The following is a 17619-nucleotide window of genomic DNA, read 5'->3' as shown; positions in this document are numbered from 1 at the left end:
GGGGCTGGAAGGCTGTGGCGGGGCCGGTCCATGGCGGCGCAGAGGAGCCTGCGCGGCGGAGCGGCGGAGGCGGCGGCTAGGGTTTGAGGCGGCAAGGGCATGGAGGGGTGCAGAGGCATCACGGGCCGGTTTAAGGGGAGCAGGGCGAGGATTGCGGCGTGGAGCAGCGGGAAGGGGATCTCGGCGATCTCGCCGGTCATCTCGGGCGCGGCCGTTGCGCGGGGGGGGGGGGGGAGGAAGGGCGCTGACATGCGGGGCCAGCATGTCAGTGGAAGGGCGCGCGCGAGCGGCTAAGCTAGTGCGGGCCTGAGCAGGTTTGGGAGAGAGCGGACCGGGCGCTGGCGTGCAGGGCAGGCTGGCAGGTGGGCCTGAGTGGTCTGCTGCGGGCGGGCGCGTGCGACACGGCAGAAACGAGCTGAGACTGACGGGTTGGGCCCAGGTGGCAGGGGCTGGTGCGCGCTCTCACGGGACGCTAAGGAATCAGCGCCGGGGTTCTTCTGGGCCGGCGCTGGGCTGTGTGTGGGAGAGGGGAAGCGCTGGGTCGGGCCGCGCAGAGAGGTTGGGCCGGCTGGGGTTTGGCAGTTTGGGCTGGGTTGGGTTGGTGGGCTTCCTGGGATTGGGTTTGGGTTTTCCTTCTCCTTTCTTTTCCTTTCTTCTTTTCATTTTCAAGCTCAACTCAAACTATTTGAATTCAAAACCCTAGCACTCAACCAAAATAAAACAATGCGCCAGCATGAATGCACAAACAAGTTAGCCCTAAAATAAATTTTAATTTCTTATGCAACAAAATTAGATTAAATGCAAGCCTAAGCAAATTAAATCCTAGAAAATTAAATAAAGCCAATTAAGTTTATTATTAAATAGGAAAATTAAATTAGAGTGTTACACCCCTCATCAAGGAGAAAAAAGAAGAGTTGGATTGATCCGCAAACACAGAGCAGCCGCCGAAGCCCATCAACTATACCCACACCAACTAGCCGCAAGACCCGCCATCGCACATTCAGTGGCAGCCTTCGCATCAACCTCATTGAACTTCGGCATATCCCACCCTCTCACCATTCTTTCCAACTTTCCATTATAACCCCACATACACCCCTCCAGCCCTCCCAGCACCTTCGGCGCCCCAATTTCCGCAAATCCAAACCCCATCGGTGCCACATCAAGGGCGGCGCCCACAACCCCAGCCACAAGCATCCAACTATCTCCCTCCACCCCCGAAGCTAGAACCTGGCACGATCCCAGAGAGAGCCAATGATCCTGTCGGAGGCACGGTAAATGTCATCAATGCCATCTCCAGCGGATCGAATGAGCCAGTGCACGAGACAAAGCATCAGAGGAAAGAATACCTCCGCACCGTCTCACATGTCTGCGAAGGCAAGCATTTCCGCACTCCCTGGTCCCATATCCCGATCACCTTCTCCAAAGCCGATCTCAAGCTTCAACATTATCCGCATAACGACCCCCTTGTCATCCGTGCAAACATTGGCAGAAATTATGTACACTTCGCAGGAAACGACGTAGGACGGATCCTTGTTGACAACGACAGCTCTGCAGATGTCCTCACTTGGCAATGCTTCATGAAGATGGGTTTCTTAGAGAAGAACCTGCACAAGTCTCAATACCCGCTTATTGGCTTCGGGGGCAAGAAAATCGAAGCCCTCAGAAAAATAGAATTGAATGTAACCTTTGGCGAAGGCAACACCCAGAGAACAGAGCTTGTAACCTTCAACGTGGTAGACATTGCCTACCCATACATTGCCATCTTCGGCCGCAACAGCATCATCAAGTTCACAACAGTCATCAACCAAGCATACTTGTGCATGAAAATCCCAACAGCTGGAGGAGTCATCACGATCCTCGACAACCAAGAAGAAGCCAGGAGATATGAAGACAATGCAGCATGCGCCATGAAAAATGTGCACGCAATCGAAGCCATCAACAATGATGGCGAAGAAGAGGAAACGAAGCCACTCAGTTCTGAGCGGCCCGAAAAAGAAGGGGTCATGCCGGCTAAGCACACCAAAAAAGTTTTGCTCTACGAAGATGTTCCGGATCGCACAGTAACGATAGGCAGAGGCTAAGAAGAAGCTGAAGAGTCCAGGTTGATTCAATTCTTGAGAAACAATCAAGATGTCTTCGCATGGTCATCTTCGGACCTGCGAGGAGTCAGTCGGGAAGTCATGGAGCTTGAGCTGAGAGTAGATCCGAAGGTTAAGCCGCGTAAGCAGCGTCTTCGCACAATGTCCGAAGACCGCAAGAAAGTCGTACAAAGCAATGTTCAAAAGTTACTTGATACGGGTGTAATCCGCGAAGTGCAGTACCCAGAATGGCTGGCTAATGTAGTTATGGTTCCAAAAAAGAATGGAAATTGGAGAATATGCATTGACTTCACCACCCTCAACAAGTTTTGCCCGAAGGATGAGTTTCCGTTGCCTCGCATCGACACCTTGGTAGATGCGGCGGCGGGGTCGGAGATGTTAAGCATGCTAGATTGCTTTTCCGGCTATCACCAAATCTTCATGAAGAAGTCATATGAGGAGAAGACCAGTTTTACCACTCCCTTCGGCACTTTCAGCTATGTAAGAATGCCTGAGGGGCTTCGCAACGCAGGGTGCACGTTCAACAGAACAATCACAGCAGTACTCGACACCAAGCTGGACAGAAATATCTCCGCGTACGTCGATGATGTCGTCATTCGAAGCAAAAAATGCGAAGACCATATCTCAAACCTTTGAGAAACCTTTGCTAACCTTCACAAACATGGGCTCAAACTGAACCCAGAAAAGTGTGTCTTCGGAGTCAGAAGGGGAAAGCTACTAGGATGCATGATCACAGAGAGGGGCATCGAGGCAAATCCAGTAAAGATTGAAGCCATCAGAAGAATGCGACCGCCTTCGACCAAGAAGGAGGTACAGAAGTTGACAGGCCGCCTAGCTTCGCTAAACATATTCATTTTGCGGTCCGTAGAAAAATCACTACCTTTCTTCAAGGTGCAAAAGGGCACAGAAAACTTTCGCTGGGGTACTGAGCAAGACAAAGCCTTCGAAGATCTGAAGAAGTACTTGGAAAACTTGCCGGTAATGACAAGCCCTTCGCCTAGAGCAGAGCTCTTGTTATACATCGCAACGTCAAGCTCCGCGGTGAGTATGGCATTAGTCGAAGAGAGAATGGTCGAAGGCACCTTGAAGCAGTTACCAATCTACTTCGTTTCCGAAGCCCTAAATGGATTGAAGTTGCTCTTCTCTGAAATGGAGAAGATTGCCTATGCATTGGTAATGGCAGCCAAGAAGCTTCGCCATTATTTCCAGAGTTTCAAAATCAAAGTTCCAACATCTTTTCCCCTTTGGGACATTTAAGAATAGAGAGGCCTCAGGAAGAATCGGGAAATGGGCAACACTGTTGGCATCGCACACCCTTGATTTTGTCTTGCGAAGCGCAATTAAGTCCCAGGTTTTGGCAGATTTCATTACTGATAGGACACCGTCAGCACCTTCGCAGAACCCTCCGGTCATTGAAGCAATCTGGCAATTAGAATGTGATGGAGCCTATTGCGAGAATGGCTTAGGGGCTTCCGCAGTCCTCACAGCACCTTCGGGCACTCAACTCAAGTACGCAGCTAGGCTGGATTTTCCAAGATGTTCAAACAATGTCACTGAATATGAAGGTTTGCTTCAAGGCCTTCGCAAAGCAAGAGCACTTAGGGCGAGGAGGCTATCCATCAAGTCTGACTCCGAGCTCATCACAAACCACATTGGCAAGACATACAGAGCACTCAAACTAGAGTTAGCGAAGTATCTGGCAGCTGTCCACAGCATGGAAAAATATTTTCTGGGTTTCATTGTGCGAAGCTTCCCTAGAATACATAACAAGTAGGCAGACGTCCTGGCGAAGGCAGCAGCAGAGAACGACCCATTGCCTCCAGATGTGTTCTTTGAAATAATCAGGAGTGGTACGGTAAATTGTGCCGAAGAGCCAGCAAAGTTTGTCAATGACATTTCAAGCGAAGACTAGAGGTCAAAAATAATGGCTTACCTTGGGGGACATTTTGTATCGGAGGACGAAAAAGAGGAAAAACAACTTGCCCTTCAGGCGGGAAGATATTCGATAGTCAATGACACATTGTACCGAGGGGGTGTCTGTGCACCATTGTTGAAATGCATCTCGCAAGTCGAAGGAAGGCAATTGCTGCAGGAAATTCACGCAGGAATGTGCTCTTCGCACATCGGAACAAGGGCTCTAGTGAGAAAAGCTTTTCGCGAAGGGTTTTACAGGCCCTCGGCCGTAGCGGACGCCCACGAAATCGTGCGCACTTGCCCAAATTGTCAGAAGCATGCCCATTATAGCAAGTTCCCACCCGAAGAAGTCCATCTCATACCACCGGTCTGGCCCCTCGCACGATGGGGCATCAATATTGTGGGACCCCTGCCAATAGCGCCAGGCAACTTCAAGTATGCAGCAGTCGCTGTAGAGTACTTCTCAAAGTGGATCGAAGCTAAAGCTCTTCGCGACATCACAGCCACCACATTGCAGAAATTCTTTTGGCAGAATATTGTATGCCGCTTCGGCGTACCCAAAGAAGTCACAGTAGACAATGGCAAACAGTTTGACTGCACAACATTCAGAGCATTCTGCCAGCAATTGGGCACCAAGTTGTGCTTCGCCTCAGTGTACCATCCGCAGTCGAATGGGGCAGTAGAAAGACCAAATGGAATCAACTTCTCCGAAATAAAAAAGAACATCACAGAATAACCGAAGGGTAAGTGGGTCGATGAGCTGCCAAAAGTAATTTGGTCTCATAACACGACAGAGTCAAGGGCCACAAAATTCACTCCCTTTAAGCTCCTCTATGGCAAAGAGGCCATGACACCAAAAGAACTTCACCACGAGTCTTACAGGACCGAAGCACCTGACGAAGACATCAAGCCAACAATCAATACGATCGAAGCTATCAGAACACAAGCAGCAATCAACCTTGGCAGATACCAGGAGGAAACCCGAAGGTGGCGCAACAACAAGGTGAGACCTCGGGAAATTAAGGAAGGTGTTCTCGTCCTTCAACGTATCCCAAAGAGCAAGCAACAAGGAAAAATGCACAGCAAATGGGAAGGACCATTTCTGGTCGATTCGATGGCAAGGCCTGAAGCCTGCAGGCTTCGCACGCTTGAAGGAGTAGAAGAGCCAAACTCCTGGAACAAAGACATGCTCCAACATTACTATGTCTAGTCTCACGTTGTTTTTCATTTTTGTAACAAATTGTAATGATATTCAGTTTGAACAATGTATTCAAGGGCACGTACTCTTTTCCTCACAGGGGAAGCCTTCGCGCAATCGCTGTGATTGCCGAAAGGTGTGAGGTTTTTAACAAGACGGCAACCCCGTGTAACCCCTTGTGAAATATAAATAAGGTCCCCATAAAAAGCTGGCCAGTGAGAAGGCACCGAAGCATCTATCCCCCTTCATCGAAGCGAAGTGGGGAGTCATCGGTGCGTTGTGCGTGATTGACACTTCTAGAAATGAGCCCAGGACTCGTGGAGCTCAACGGCCCGCAGCACCCTTGGGCTTCAGTTCTTACTTTTTCCCAGTTGGAAAAGACCTTCCGCGCAGAGCGACGAAGGCATTGAAAGTCCCTCCGCGTCAAAGCGCCGAGGGGATGAAAAGTCCTATCGTGCAGAAGCCGAAGGCCAAGGGCTTGCCTAAACATGCTAAAGAGCCGAAGGCCCCTAAAAATAAAAGTCCCTCCGCGCCAAAGCGCCGAGGTCATGGGAAGTCCTATCGTGCGAAAGCCGAAGGCCCAGGGCTTGCCTAAATGTGCTAGAGAGCCGAAGGCCCCCTAAAAATATAAGTCCCTCCGCGCCAATGCGCCGAGGGCACGAAAAGTCCTATCGCACAGAAGCTGAAGGCTAGGGCCACCTAAGCAAGCAAAAGTGCCGAAGGTCCTCCTATCAAAAGCCCTTCGGAACATAGTTCCCAAGGCACATACAATTGAATCAACAAATATAGCGCGCCTCACTCCTCCAAGAACGCAAAAAGGGGGGTGGCGCTTTGCAAACAAACATGATTACGTCCTCGCAGTCGCGAGTCACTTCAAACAAATAACGGTGGCTCTTCGCAAATTAAATTAAGGCTTCGCCAAATAAATGTCCCTCCAAGAGCACAAAAGGGGGGTGGTGCTTCGCAAACAAAACAAGGTGCGCCCTTGAAGGGACGAAGATGGATTTGCAAAAGTCGAAGACCTACATTTTCCATATAACAAAATCCGCCCTCCAAGAACGCAAAAGGGGGGTGGTGCTTCGCAGTTCAAATACAATGCGTCTTCGGAGGGACGAAACATTACATCAATAAAGGTGGCGCTTCGAAAACAGAAGTTACACACAGGGGCTTCTGCCAATATTACACAGGGCCATCGCCCATTCACTCTAAAATTACGACAGATTATTCCTCTTCGAATATAATGCAGTCCAATTCATCAATGACATTGCGGACCGCGACGTCTATTATTTCTTCGGCAAGATTCTGGAGATAAACTTTGAATCTTGGCCCTGCAATAAATGAGTGATCCCATCAGTCGCCTTGAACGAAGGCACCTTCTTCTTTTTACATGAAGCAATAGTCCCTGTGGAATTCATCCACGGGCTCCGCCTTCGGCTCAAGCAGCCCAGCAGGTGGCGAATATGGAATATCATTATTCAACATGCGCTTGATTTCGCGGCGAATAAAATGTTCGCGAAGAATCTCACGGTGCTTCACCGCGTCACGCATAAAAGTGTCAAAAAAATGCTTTGACTGCGCATTGCGTCGGTTATAAGCACGCTTTTTGATCAGCCAGAACTCAGCGAAGGTCAGCCAAGGCCTGTTCGCATTAAACTTACGCCACATAGCACCAGAAACAACGAAGTTCCCACATTTCATCCGTAAGGGTAATATACCTTCGGTGATCTACGCAGGTTCCGACGCAGGGTCCTGCGCAATCACGGAAGGCATTAATCAAAAGTTATAATTACATTTCACTTAAAATTACATCTTTCAAATGGCTCACACCTCTCCAATGTCTTCGCCTAGGCCAGCGCCAGTCTCGCCCTCGGCGTCTCCATGATTTCCAGGCGGGGACCTTCGCCTGAGATTCAACGCTTCGGCGGCCCACTCTATTGCCTTCTCTTGCAGCTAAATAAAACGGGTGTCAACACCAAGTGGGAAGAGTCGAAGGCAACAACGAGCAAATAGCAGACCTACCTGAGCCTTCATGCGTTCGCCTTCGTGCGCAACCAGCTCTTGCCCTCTTTCTTGGAAGAATGTAGCCATGAAATTCTTGGCAATGTTACGAGGAAGAGCTGGCAGCGTCTCTGGCTTCACCTCTTCGGTGGATGGCCACTGCACACCGGGATCACGAAGAGTGCGAAGTTTCGCCTTAGACACGGAGGCTTCGCCTCCCGCCGGGGTTTCGAGAAGAGAGCACACCGCGGCTATGAGCGAGCGTGCGGCGACACCGGCATTCAGCTTACCGAAGAACTGGCTGCCGCAGTCGGTCATGGCCTCACAGCATCGCAGCCAGCAGAAGAGCTCGACGAGTTCAACAGAGTTCGTGTCCTCGCCAGCCAACGGTGGGGCTTCGATGCCGAAGCGCTCCAGAAGGTTGTGTACTTCGTGTTGAAGGGGGGTGGCTACGTTGTCCACAGCCCGCCGGAAGGCTCTCACCAGCTCTTCGGCCTTTTTTCGGCCCTCTTCGGTAGTATTGAAGGCATCTTCGACAACAGTGGCTTGTTCACGTGCCTCATTTAGTTGCTTGATAGATGTCTCCGCCCTGATGCGCACGGAAGCAAGTGACGCTTCGAGATCTTTCTTTTCCCTATGCAAGGCAGAGACCATCCTTTCAAGCTCCGTAACCCGCGAAGAGGCCCCCAACCTCGGCCTCCAACTGCCTTCGAGCGCAGCGGGCAGCCACGAAGGACTTCAAAGCAAGGTCCTCCGCGCACTGCAAGGCATTGGCCGCCCAATCTTTCTTCCATCAGCGGGAAACAGAAGGAGCCGCCGGCCTCCGCCAGAAACTCGCGTTCCCGATCACAGCTCTCGAATTGGAGACTACCGACGACCTGGCCCCCAATGAGCTTCGCTCCAGAAGCACCAAGGGCCTCAGCCACCTCAACGAGATCGGCATTGTCGACAAGGTAGCTGCTACTGTCACCCGAAGAGCTAGAGCTCGTGCCCGACGAAGAGACGGCGGCCTTCTCGGGAGCTCCACCCTGAGGTTTGCCTCCGCCGTCATCGCCGGCCGCCGAAGAAGGCTCGGAATCATCCCAGACATTGGTTTCGGCGGCAGCGCCTGTAGAGGGCGCATCAGGGATCGTCTGGGGTGGCCGCGATTCAACTTGGATGGGGGAGGCATTGCACCCCTCGTCCTCGTCGCTCTCCTCCGCCATCGCGTTGTACTCCAGCGTGGGCGCACGCCTCACGGTGATAGGAGCCACCGCAATCAGAGCGGGGGCGGTAGGAGATGGGCGAGGGAGCTTTTCGTGATGCCCCACCTCCACATCGTCTTCGGAGCTGCCCTTCGACTGGAGCGGCACTGAACCAAGGATGGAATCCAAAAGCTTCGGACGCTTAGGCGCCCTTGCGCCAGCGGCTTTTCCTTTTCCTCGCCGCTTCTTCTTCTCGAGGGCGCTAGTAGCACCCGCACCACCAGCAGCCTTCTGTTGCTTCTTCTCTTCGGCCTCCGCCATCACCGCCGCCCGAAAAAGCTAAAAACTCGGTTCCTCCTAGTGCCACCGAGCTTCTCCACCAATTGCTTGTATTCGACGTTGCCTACGGGGCCGACGAATTCGTCAGCGGCAATCTCGATAGCCTTTGGATCAACGTCTGAAATCAAAGGCGAAGACAACAAAAAAAAACAACGCACCTTCGCGGCAGAGGCCAAAACACTCTATAAAGTCAGGCATCGGGATGCCCTCAATCCACTTCTCTTCGGGCGCCCAGGAGCTGACCGCCCACCCCTCCCAGATGGTGAAGCACTGACACACCGAGAACTCTTCGACGAGATCCTAGGTGTTGAAGCTTTTCACCACCACCCTCAACAACGCCACAAAAGCATTAGTCTCTGCAGTGTCCGGCGGTGCAACCACCGGGGTCTTCGGCAGAAGAGGGATCTTTGTGACCCAAAGGGGGCTGGAGTTCGTCTCCGGGTCCAGGTAGATCTTGTGATAGAACCAAGAGTTGGTCCACTCCGCAGGCCACTTATTTTGGTATGCTGGGATGGGGCTCGGGGCTGTTTGCCTGAAGGCGAAGGTGTAACAGCCATACTGGGGCTCCCCATCGCCGCTGCTGCCATCCTTCTTGGTCACAACAATCGTCTTCGGCTGATAGTGAATGTGGAAGACGCACGCAAAGGCTTCGGCGGTAGGCTCGACCCTGCCTGTCTTCGCAAGCCACACAAAGAGATTAAGCCTGACGAAGGACGTGGGCGTCATCTGATGAAGGTAGACCGTGAACAATCGGAAGATGTCCACGATCACCGGGTCCAGCGGAAAGCAAAGGCCGGCAATGAAGAAGTCGCTGAACACTACCACTTGAGCGAAGCCGTGGCGAAGGCGTGGCGAAGTCACAACAAAGAGCAGAAGGCGAAGGGCAGGGGAAGGCAGAGAGAGCTGAAAGCGAAGGGCGAATGCAAGGAAAGCTCGCGCGTGATTCTGGGCTCGCAGAACCCCCCCCCCCCCCACCAGTCCGAGGGGTGGCGCTTCGGGGGCACGGCTTCGCTCGCACGCCGGTCGAGGCCTCAGCCGCTCCAAGGAATAGCTGTGGCCTCGAGGGGCTATTGTTGGGAACGCCACCTTCGCCCGTCGCTGAAGGCAGTCATCTGCAAGCAAGGAAGTGGAAGAAATAGCGAAGCGAGCTGCAAAGGCGAAGAGGACACGCGCGGAGGCCTTGGAGCGAAGGGTACCGAGCGAAGGCCGGTCCTGCCCGAAGAGAAGCGAAGAGGTGGCGCGTACAGTGAAAGTACGGAATGCGCAGCGAAGGGACGTACGGCGAAGCGGTTCCGAGAGCCTCTTCGCCGATGCAGCGAAGACCCTCGATGGCGAAGGGACGCAAAGTGTGGCGGCCCCACTGTCAGAGATCTGTACGGAGTGTCCAGCTGTAATTCCACTAAGTTGTGTTGAGTGTTGTAACATTATGAATTTGCCTAGTGAATATTCTCTGATGCTGGCGGTTAGGGGATAGTTAGGGGATTTTGGCCAGGGAGTAGTTGAGAATTTGGGCTATAACTACCCCTCCCCTGTAACTGTGTTGGATAGATTGAATACAGAGCAATTATTCTGTCGCTTTGATTCTCGTGCTGCCATTGTGCTGGTTCCTCCCTCCTTGGGGCTTCGCCTTCCTTCACTAGGGCTGTTGTGACCTCTTCGTCCCGGAGAGTGTCCTACACCAATACCGACGACCTGTGTGCTTGCCTTCCCAGGCGTATAGGCGACGAGGATGCTTGCCATGATGGCATAAAACCAAAGATTGATCCACCACACCACCCCAATGCGAATCCTCTATACCGTCGGGAAGGGAACTAATCGATGAACGCTACAAAAATGACCAAAAATCTAAGAACGATAACTAATGATCAAACAAATTCAGACCATATTACCACGATTAGAGTCATGTAGATTCAGAGCATGTAAAGGCAAAACCCTATCGCATTCTTTCCAAGATCTACACCAGACTAATCAAGCCGAAACCCTAGAGGGGATGATAAAAAAAATAAACCCTAGAGGGGAGAGTAAAAAAACCTCATCGGAGGAACTGGGCTTGATTTGCCGGAATCTGAGTCATTGCCGGCGTTCTCCGAGCCTCCACCGCTCTCAGATGCGGCATGCCATGCAGTCGAGTCGCGGGACGCAGACACCGACCACGCGACCAAAGAACCAGCGCCGCAGGTCACTCGCCTCGACGGCCCTCCACCTCCGGTCGTGGCCCAGCACCGGTTCTTGTAGAAGACGCACCGGACGCAAGGGGTCGCCGAGCAGCACTCGAATGGATCTGTCTGCTCCTCCGTCGGGGCCGGCGAGCTGATCTCGAAAGAGCTCGTTGGAGTAGGGGCCCTCAGACCCGTCGGAGATGGACTGCGGCTCGTGCGGCCGCGCCTCGCTCCGGCCACCCCCCTAGGGCTGGAATGGCGTCGGCCGAAGGCGTGCCGGCAGGGGGAAGGCGGGCGGAGGGCGGCGGAGGGCAGGGGGAAGGCGGGCGGAGAGCGGGGGAGACGAATGGACGCCGGTGACTCTAAGAAGGTTGACCGCACCGTTATGAACCAGCTTCCGACGTGGGCCGGGCGGTAAGCACACCAAATTGGGCTGATCGGTTGAGTAACCCGCCTATACAATAGCAACCAAACAAGCCTCCCCTCCTCTACATATACAGCCCACCTAGTTAGCCTGGAGACCAAACACAATCTACAGTAGGCCTACATACACCTACCACCCAACCAAACACCAAGGCCTTCCCCCATTTAGACTGCCTTGGGCTGCCCAGGCTACAGAACTAAGCCTGGCTAGTCTAAGTCCAACAACCAAACAGCCCCTAAAGTGATGATTGAAAGAAGCTTGCTTAGTGTAAGGCTCTCTTGTTTGCTTATGTTTGTGAACAACTTGGGCACCAATTTTGATGCCATTTCTTTCAGGGTGTAGCCTGCCTGTCTGTTTGATGAAATGTGATGGAGATGATGTGGGTTCTGAAGAAAATGAAGTTGAGAAATGACAACCTCTTCCCGATGAACAAAGGACTGAAGATGATCCTGAATCGTCATGGCTTTGATGTCAAACCAGAGATGGTGAGTTCACAAGTTGCCTTCCTGAACGTGGACATAAAATGTTTTGAGCACTGTGCTTTAGCCTCCCTCTCTTTTAGTGTTACACATTAACAATCTGATAGTTTGTACATGTGTGCACATTGAATCCTTAATTGTCCCTTCCAAAGCTTACGATTTAATATGTTACATAAAATATCATTTACATTTTTTCTTCTGATTATTAAAGAGTGCTCATTTTTACCCAGGTTAATGAAAGAATTATTCTGATGGCATGCCTCTTGCTGGATTGTGAATATTGTGATGTGAAAAACTAAAAACCCTTGCGTTTGGCTGATTAACACCTTAAGGATGTGTCTAGCATTAACTTCGAAGTGGAGCTGAAACCTTAAGGTGTTTCAGCTGGGACTTGATGTTGTGATGGCACTGAAGATTATGTTACCCTGCTGAAACAACTATGGCTGAGAAAGCGGTAAAATAGCAACAATTTCAAAACATATTGCATGTAATGGACCAAAAACTTTCTTTCAGATGTTTACACATGTTGAGGCGTTGAAGTTTGAGAAGGATGCAGATAAATTTGAAGCTAAGACCAATATGGGCATTTGCTTGAATGTTTACAATGAGATGGTGGAAGATTCGCAATGGTACAATATCTATGCCTTAATCTTTCATGTTTAGGTAAAAATACTTTCTTTACATTTATTATTTCCATATCTCTGTTATAGTGGGTTAACTGAACCTAAAAGAATGTGAGTTAGCTGTAAAATGGTAAAAGACTTCTCCATATAAAAAAAGGAGTTAAATGCACACTTGGTACTGCACCTGATCATTTGGTTCGGGTCCGGTCAGAAAGAGCCCTTCGCCAAAGGCAGAGCATGGTAGCAGGATTCGAGCCGAGCAGCAACTGCAACCTAGCCTGTATTCTAGACTTCAGGTTAGTTCAATATTTCTTTTGATGGTTCCAACTCTTTTTTCCTATATAATTTTGTGTTGTTCTATGTTGACACAACTAATTAGTCACATGTTGTATTAGGTCTGTTTTCAATAATGCAGTTAGAATTAGCATTTACGTATGAGTTTATTTATTGCTTTATGCTGCAAAATGCCCATATCTTTGTATGTGTGTATAAATGTATATGCATATGCCGCGACTATGCCTTTTGAGGTTATGAATATCCAAAATTAAATGAACCATAAATTGCTCAAAACTCACACGTATGCTACCACGCAAACAAGTAATAATGGTCACCATACTTAAGCTCAACTAATCTCAACAAGGAAATAGTAATTACCAACGAACGCTTCCATCCCTATCAGGTAATCCACATACACAAACACCACACCCTAAATTTCTCTCCATCCTTGTGTACTTTCTTGATTTCTACAACACTAAAATCCCATCACACCTTGATCCTTAGTGGAAGCTGGTTGGTGCAGACAGCTTACTGTCTTTCTCCTTTCCGTCCTCCACCGAGGAAACCGAATTGTCCTCGTCCTTCACAGCCAGGAACACCAGCAGGGCAAGCAAGGGATAGCTGATGGTCATAAGCCCCCAGTTCACAATCAGCTGCGATACCAGAGACGTCTTTTGCCTGTCGACTTGCCATGCCACAGCCGCTCCCGCGCTCTGCACCCCCTTGTAGAACCCGACGTACCTGCATCAAAGTTGAAGAGTGGTTCAGAAAAGAGTTTTTTATTTTGTTTTATCCCCGCAAGCACCAATGCTTCAAAGATGGTTCAACAAGAATTTTTTTTTTTTGAAAAACCAAGTAGTATCTTTTGGGATGCTCTTTACACAATACCAGAAGAGTCTGATATCCCACGTCTCCAGTCACATTGTTTACATGAAAAGGACACAACGAATTTCAAGTTTTGACGATTAACATGGTAGGGTGGCATCATGGGTTGGGTGGCTTAAACTGGTCAGTAGTCAAATGGAATCTCCAGTCGAGACGTATTGAATTTGACTAACAAGGAATCTGGAAGTACTTTATCCGTTCCGAATTAAATCAATGCTTAATTCAATTTGCTATGGTACTGGAGGTCATGGAACTCTTCAGACTGGTGACCAGGGCGCTATCTATTTTCATGAATATATACTACCACAAAGACATATCAGATTTTATTAAACCGTGTTTTGCAGTTTAGTGCAGCACTCTGTCTTTGTTATGCTGCCTAAGGGAATCCTGAACGAATTGTGAGTTTCAGTCAATTTTTGACTAAGTTATTGAACTGTATGTAGCTAGAAAAGAAAGAAAAAGGCTGGATTGAGTTGGTACCTGCTGAGGACTTCGGAGTCATTTGCCAGGGCCCCAATGATCCAGTAGATAAGGCTCTGGAACATGGCATCCAGCAGGCCGTAGCTGAAGTAGAGCAGGAATGGCCCGGCGTACCGGCGGCCCTCCTTGAAATCGATACGGTCGGCCAATTCGCCATGGTTGTACTTGAGCTGGTTGGCCAAGCCGCCTCCCCAGATGGCCGTCCCGACGAGGGCGACGGCGAGGACCCCGACGAGCCCCCTCTTCCTACGGCTGGCGAAGCCGAAGTCGAGGAAGTAGCCGATGCCGGCGGAGCCGAGCATCTGCGCGCCCCAGTAGAAGACGTTGTTGAGGCCCTTGGTGCGGATCGTGAAGAGGGCGCCGTTGACGTGGTTGAACTGGTAGGTGTAGAAGAAGTTGCTCGCCCAGGCCGCGGGGAGCACGAGCAGCATCTTCCAGTTGGCGAAGAGCTTGAGGATCTCGGCGCCCTCGGTGGCCGGCGAGGAGAAGGTGACCCGGGTGGCCTTGGTGCCGTCGCTGCGGACGATCCTGGCCGGCGGCAGGACGAGGACGGTGAGCGCGGCGCCGACGAGCATGAAGGCCATGAAGCCGATGTAGGTGCCGTCGTTGACGCCGACGGGCTTCTTGTCGTTGCGGTTGTAGTTGAAGGAGAAGGGGAGGAGGCCGCCGAAGACGCCGCCGAGGTTGAAGAGGCACCAGAAGAGGGAGATGTAGGTGCCCCGGCGGTTGGGCGGCGGGTAGGAGGTCATGATGGCGCCCTGCGCCGCCCAGAGGAAGCCGGCGCCGGCGCCGAGGATGGCGCCGGCCGCGACGGGGAAGGCCTGGGTGGCGTGGTGGTTGTAGTAGAGGAAGGAGCCGGCGTAGAGCGGGTAGGTGAGGGCGCCCAGCAGGAGCGTGACGCGCGGGCCGAGGAGGTTGTGCGCGGCGCCGCCGAGGACGCCGAAGACGGCGAAGCAGGCGTAGAGGGCGGTGTTGGCGTTGTCGGCGGTGTCGTTGTCGACCTGGCCGCCGCCGCCGAGGCCGGAGAGCGCGTTGAACATGCCCGGGCAGCAGAAGCAGATGAGGCCCAGCAGGGACACCTGCGCCAGCGGCGAGTTGTACCGGAGGAGGCCGCGCTTTGCCGGCACCGCCGGCGGCGAGGCCTCCACCTCCGTCACGGCCATTGTATTGTACTGGATGGGGAAATTAAATCAGGATCAGTGAGGATGGATGGAGACGAAGAGCAGGAGCGAGGGTGCAGGTATATATATAGATCGAGATGGATCTGATTTGTTGGATTCATCGTTGCATTGCAAAATCGCGATGTTAGTTTTGCGTGGCCGGCATTTGGGGGAGGGAAGAAGAAGAGATGAACAAGAACCTACATCTGTCTGACATTTGGAGGGATGCCCTGCAGTATGATAATTTATTTATACATTGGATATACATATGCTTCCACGTTTGTCATATTTACTAAAAAAACAGAGTACTGCAGTTCATAAATTTTGTATTTATATATGTCAAGGTTGCTACATGCATGGGTCTAAAAGATTCTGAGAGTACCAAACCATTGTTCCAAAAGCATATAAAAAGAAAAACTTTACCACCTCCTCCCTCTCCTTTCAAATGTCAGTCAACTTTTCTCAACTTTCACCAAGTTTATCAAAAACATAGCATTTGCAACATCAAATTAACTTCACCTAATCGACTATGAAATAATATGTTTCAATAGTGCATATATAATATATTCAGTATTGTAGATGTTAATATATCTTTTATAAACTGGTCAAGGTTTGAGAAATATTACCTGTCAACAAAACTCAAATGAATTACATTCTCGATCAGATGGAGTAGTTTTTTTAATAAAACAACATTTATACACATCAAAAAAATTGGTTTTTTGGTACTGTAGCACATTTCGTTGTTACTTGACAAATAATGTCTAATTATGAACTAATCAAACTTAAAAGATTCAGCTCGGGCTAATACTGTGTGATTAGTTATTTTTTTCAACTGTATTTAATACTACATATATGTTTTCGAAGATTCGATGTGACAAATACTGTGCAAAATTTTTTAAGAACTAAATAGGGCCTGAAATAGTGGCCGGGCCTAGCTTTATCCCCATCAAGAATTCAAGATTCACTGGCATCGACCTGGCTCGACGACACTGAGGACGAATTAATTAAGCTAGCAAATTAAAGTATCCCTGCTGGATGATTACCTCGAGACACAGCACTCACAGATTCTTCAGTTGGGAGCTTTGGGCACGATCGCTACTGCATCTTTGTCCGTCCTTCGGTGTGTTTAGTTCGCGAAAAAGTTACTACAGCATGTTTCGGTTTTATTTAGCAACTATTGTCCAACCATAGAATAATTAATCTCAAAAGATTCGTCTCGTCATTTACAACCAAACTGTGCAATTAGTTATATTTTTTAACTACATTTAATACTCCATGCATGTATCGTAAGATTCGATGTGATATGCGTCAGTAAAAAATTTTGAAAACTTTTCGCGGAACTAAACACTGCCAAAGTAAATCACATTCGGTATTTCTTTGGAGTACAAGACAGCAGCCAGCTAGGCTAGCTAGGTTGATCGACCGATGCAAGCTGAGGTCGCACTTGACGCCATACATGAATATAGGGTGTCAATACCCTCAAGGCCTCGAGTGCACCTCCAACCCTATTTCTCCATAATTAGATCTTATTTCAAAAAATTAATATAAAATTTTAAACTAAAGATAATTGGAACACCTAAGGTTTACCAATTTGCACTCCTAATAAATAAAGATGATGTGCAAGCCTTGCCGCTTGATTCTGAAATCCAAATTTGATGATGCAGCAGCTCACGTGCTAGCTTTCTCCATTCTGAAATATAAGATATATTTGGTTTGTTCTATGTGAAATTGTTTTAGGTTTTTCAGATCAGCATCAGATCCACGTACATTGAACCATCTAGACAGGGCCGACTCTGTAGTTTCAAAATTCCTTGGGTAAGAAAAAGATAGGAGCCTGTTGAATCAATTTTATCTTCGGCAAGAAAAAAGATAGGAGCCTATTGAACTAATTTTTAGTATTAAAATTACAATATATTGCATGAATAATAAAAATTACTTTGCAATATATATAGCTCATAAAATATAACAATACTATAATAAAAAATAAGAACAATAATCATTATGATTACCTCGAATAAAAATAATACTTGCTTGATTTGTCTGTGTCTGTTGTCCGCCGTCCTTGCCGTTGCCGGTTGCCGAATGAGGAGCGAATCACATCGGTGTCGACATATCCTCTCCTCATCTAGAACCCAGAATAGCGTGAGCATGTGGGCAGGGTGCCATGGTCGTGGCGGCGGTAGGAAGAAAAACAGAACTTCGAAACATACTTGCGCTCCGTCGATGGTTAAGTTACAAGCTGGAAGACTTCCTTATGGCTGTACGTTATGGCTAGAGGTGGTAAAGGACCAGACTTCCTTATGGCTGTACGTTATGGCTAGAGGTGGTAAAGGACCTCAAATTTTAACTTAGATAATCTAAGGCCGGGCCTTAAAAGAGTCAACCTCTTATCTTATTCAAT

At 49.6% G+C, this 17619-nt stretch overlaps 1 protein-coding gene across 1 annotated transcript; it reads right to left on the bottom strand.

Annotated features, from left to right (window-relative positions):
- Positions 1-12961: 12961 nt before the first annotated feature.
- Positions 12962-15458, bottom strand: LOC120682542 (UNC93-like protein 1). Its single transcript, XM_039964497.1, has 2 exons — positions 14059-15458; positions 12962-13434 (listed from the first exon to the last, which is right to left on the bottom strand). The coding sequence occupies exons 1-2, from the start codon at positions 15219-15221 to the stop codon at positions 13194-13196; spliced, it is 1404 nt and encodes a 467-aa protein (XP_039820431.1). The 5' UTR covers positions 15222-15458; the 3' UTR covers positions 12962-13193.
- Between the last annotated feature and the right edge of the window lie 2161 nt (positions 15459-17619).

The sequence above is a fragment of the Panicum virgatum genome, chromosome 7N (genome assembly GCF_016808335.1).
Source record: "Panicum virgatum strain AP13 chromosome 7N, P.virgatum_v5, whole genome shotgun sequence".
Classification (NCBI taxonomy): domain Eukaryota; kingdom Viridiplantae; phylum Streptophyta; class Magnoliopsida; order Poales; family Poaceae; genus Panicum; species Panicum virgatum.
This window is presented reverse-complemented; position numbering and strand designations above follow the sequence as displayed.

Excerpts from the sequence above, each read along its gene's own strand:
- LOC120682542 (XM_039964497.1), bottom strand. The coding sequence starts at position 15,221 with ATGGCCGTGACGGAGGTGGAGGCCTCGCCGCCGGCGGTGCCGGCAAAG. Across the intron at positions 13,435-14,058 it reads GACTCCGAAGTCCTCAGCAG|GTACGTCGGGTTCTACAAGG; the intron begins GTACCAACTCAA and ends ACTTTGATGCAG.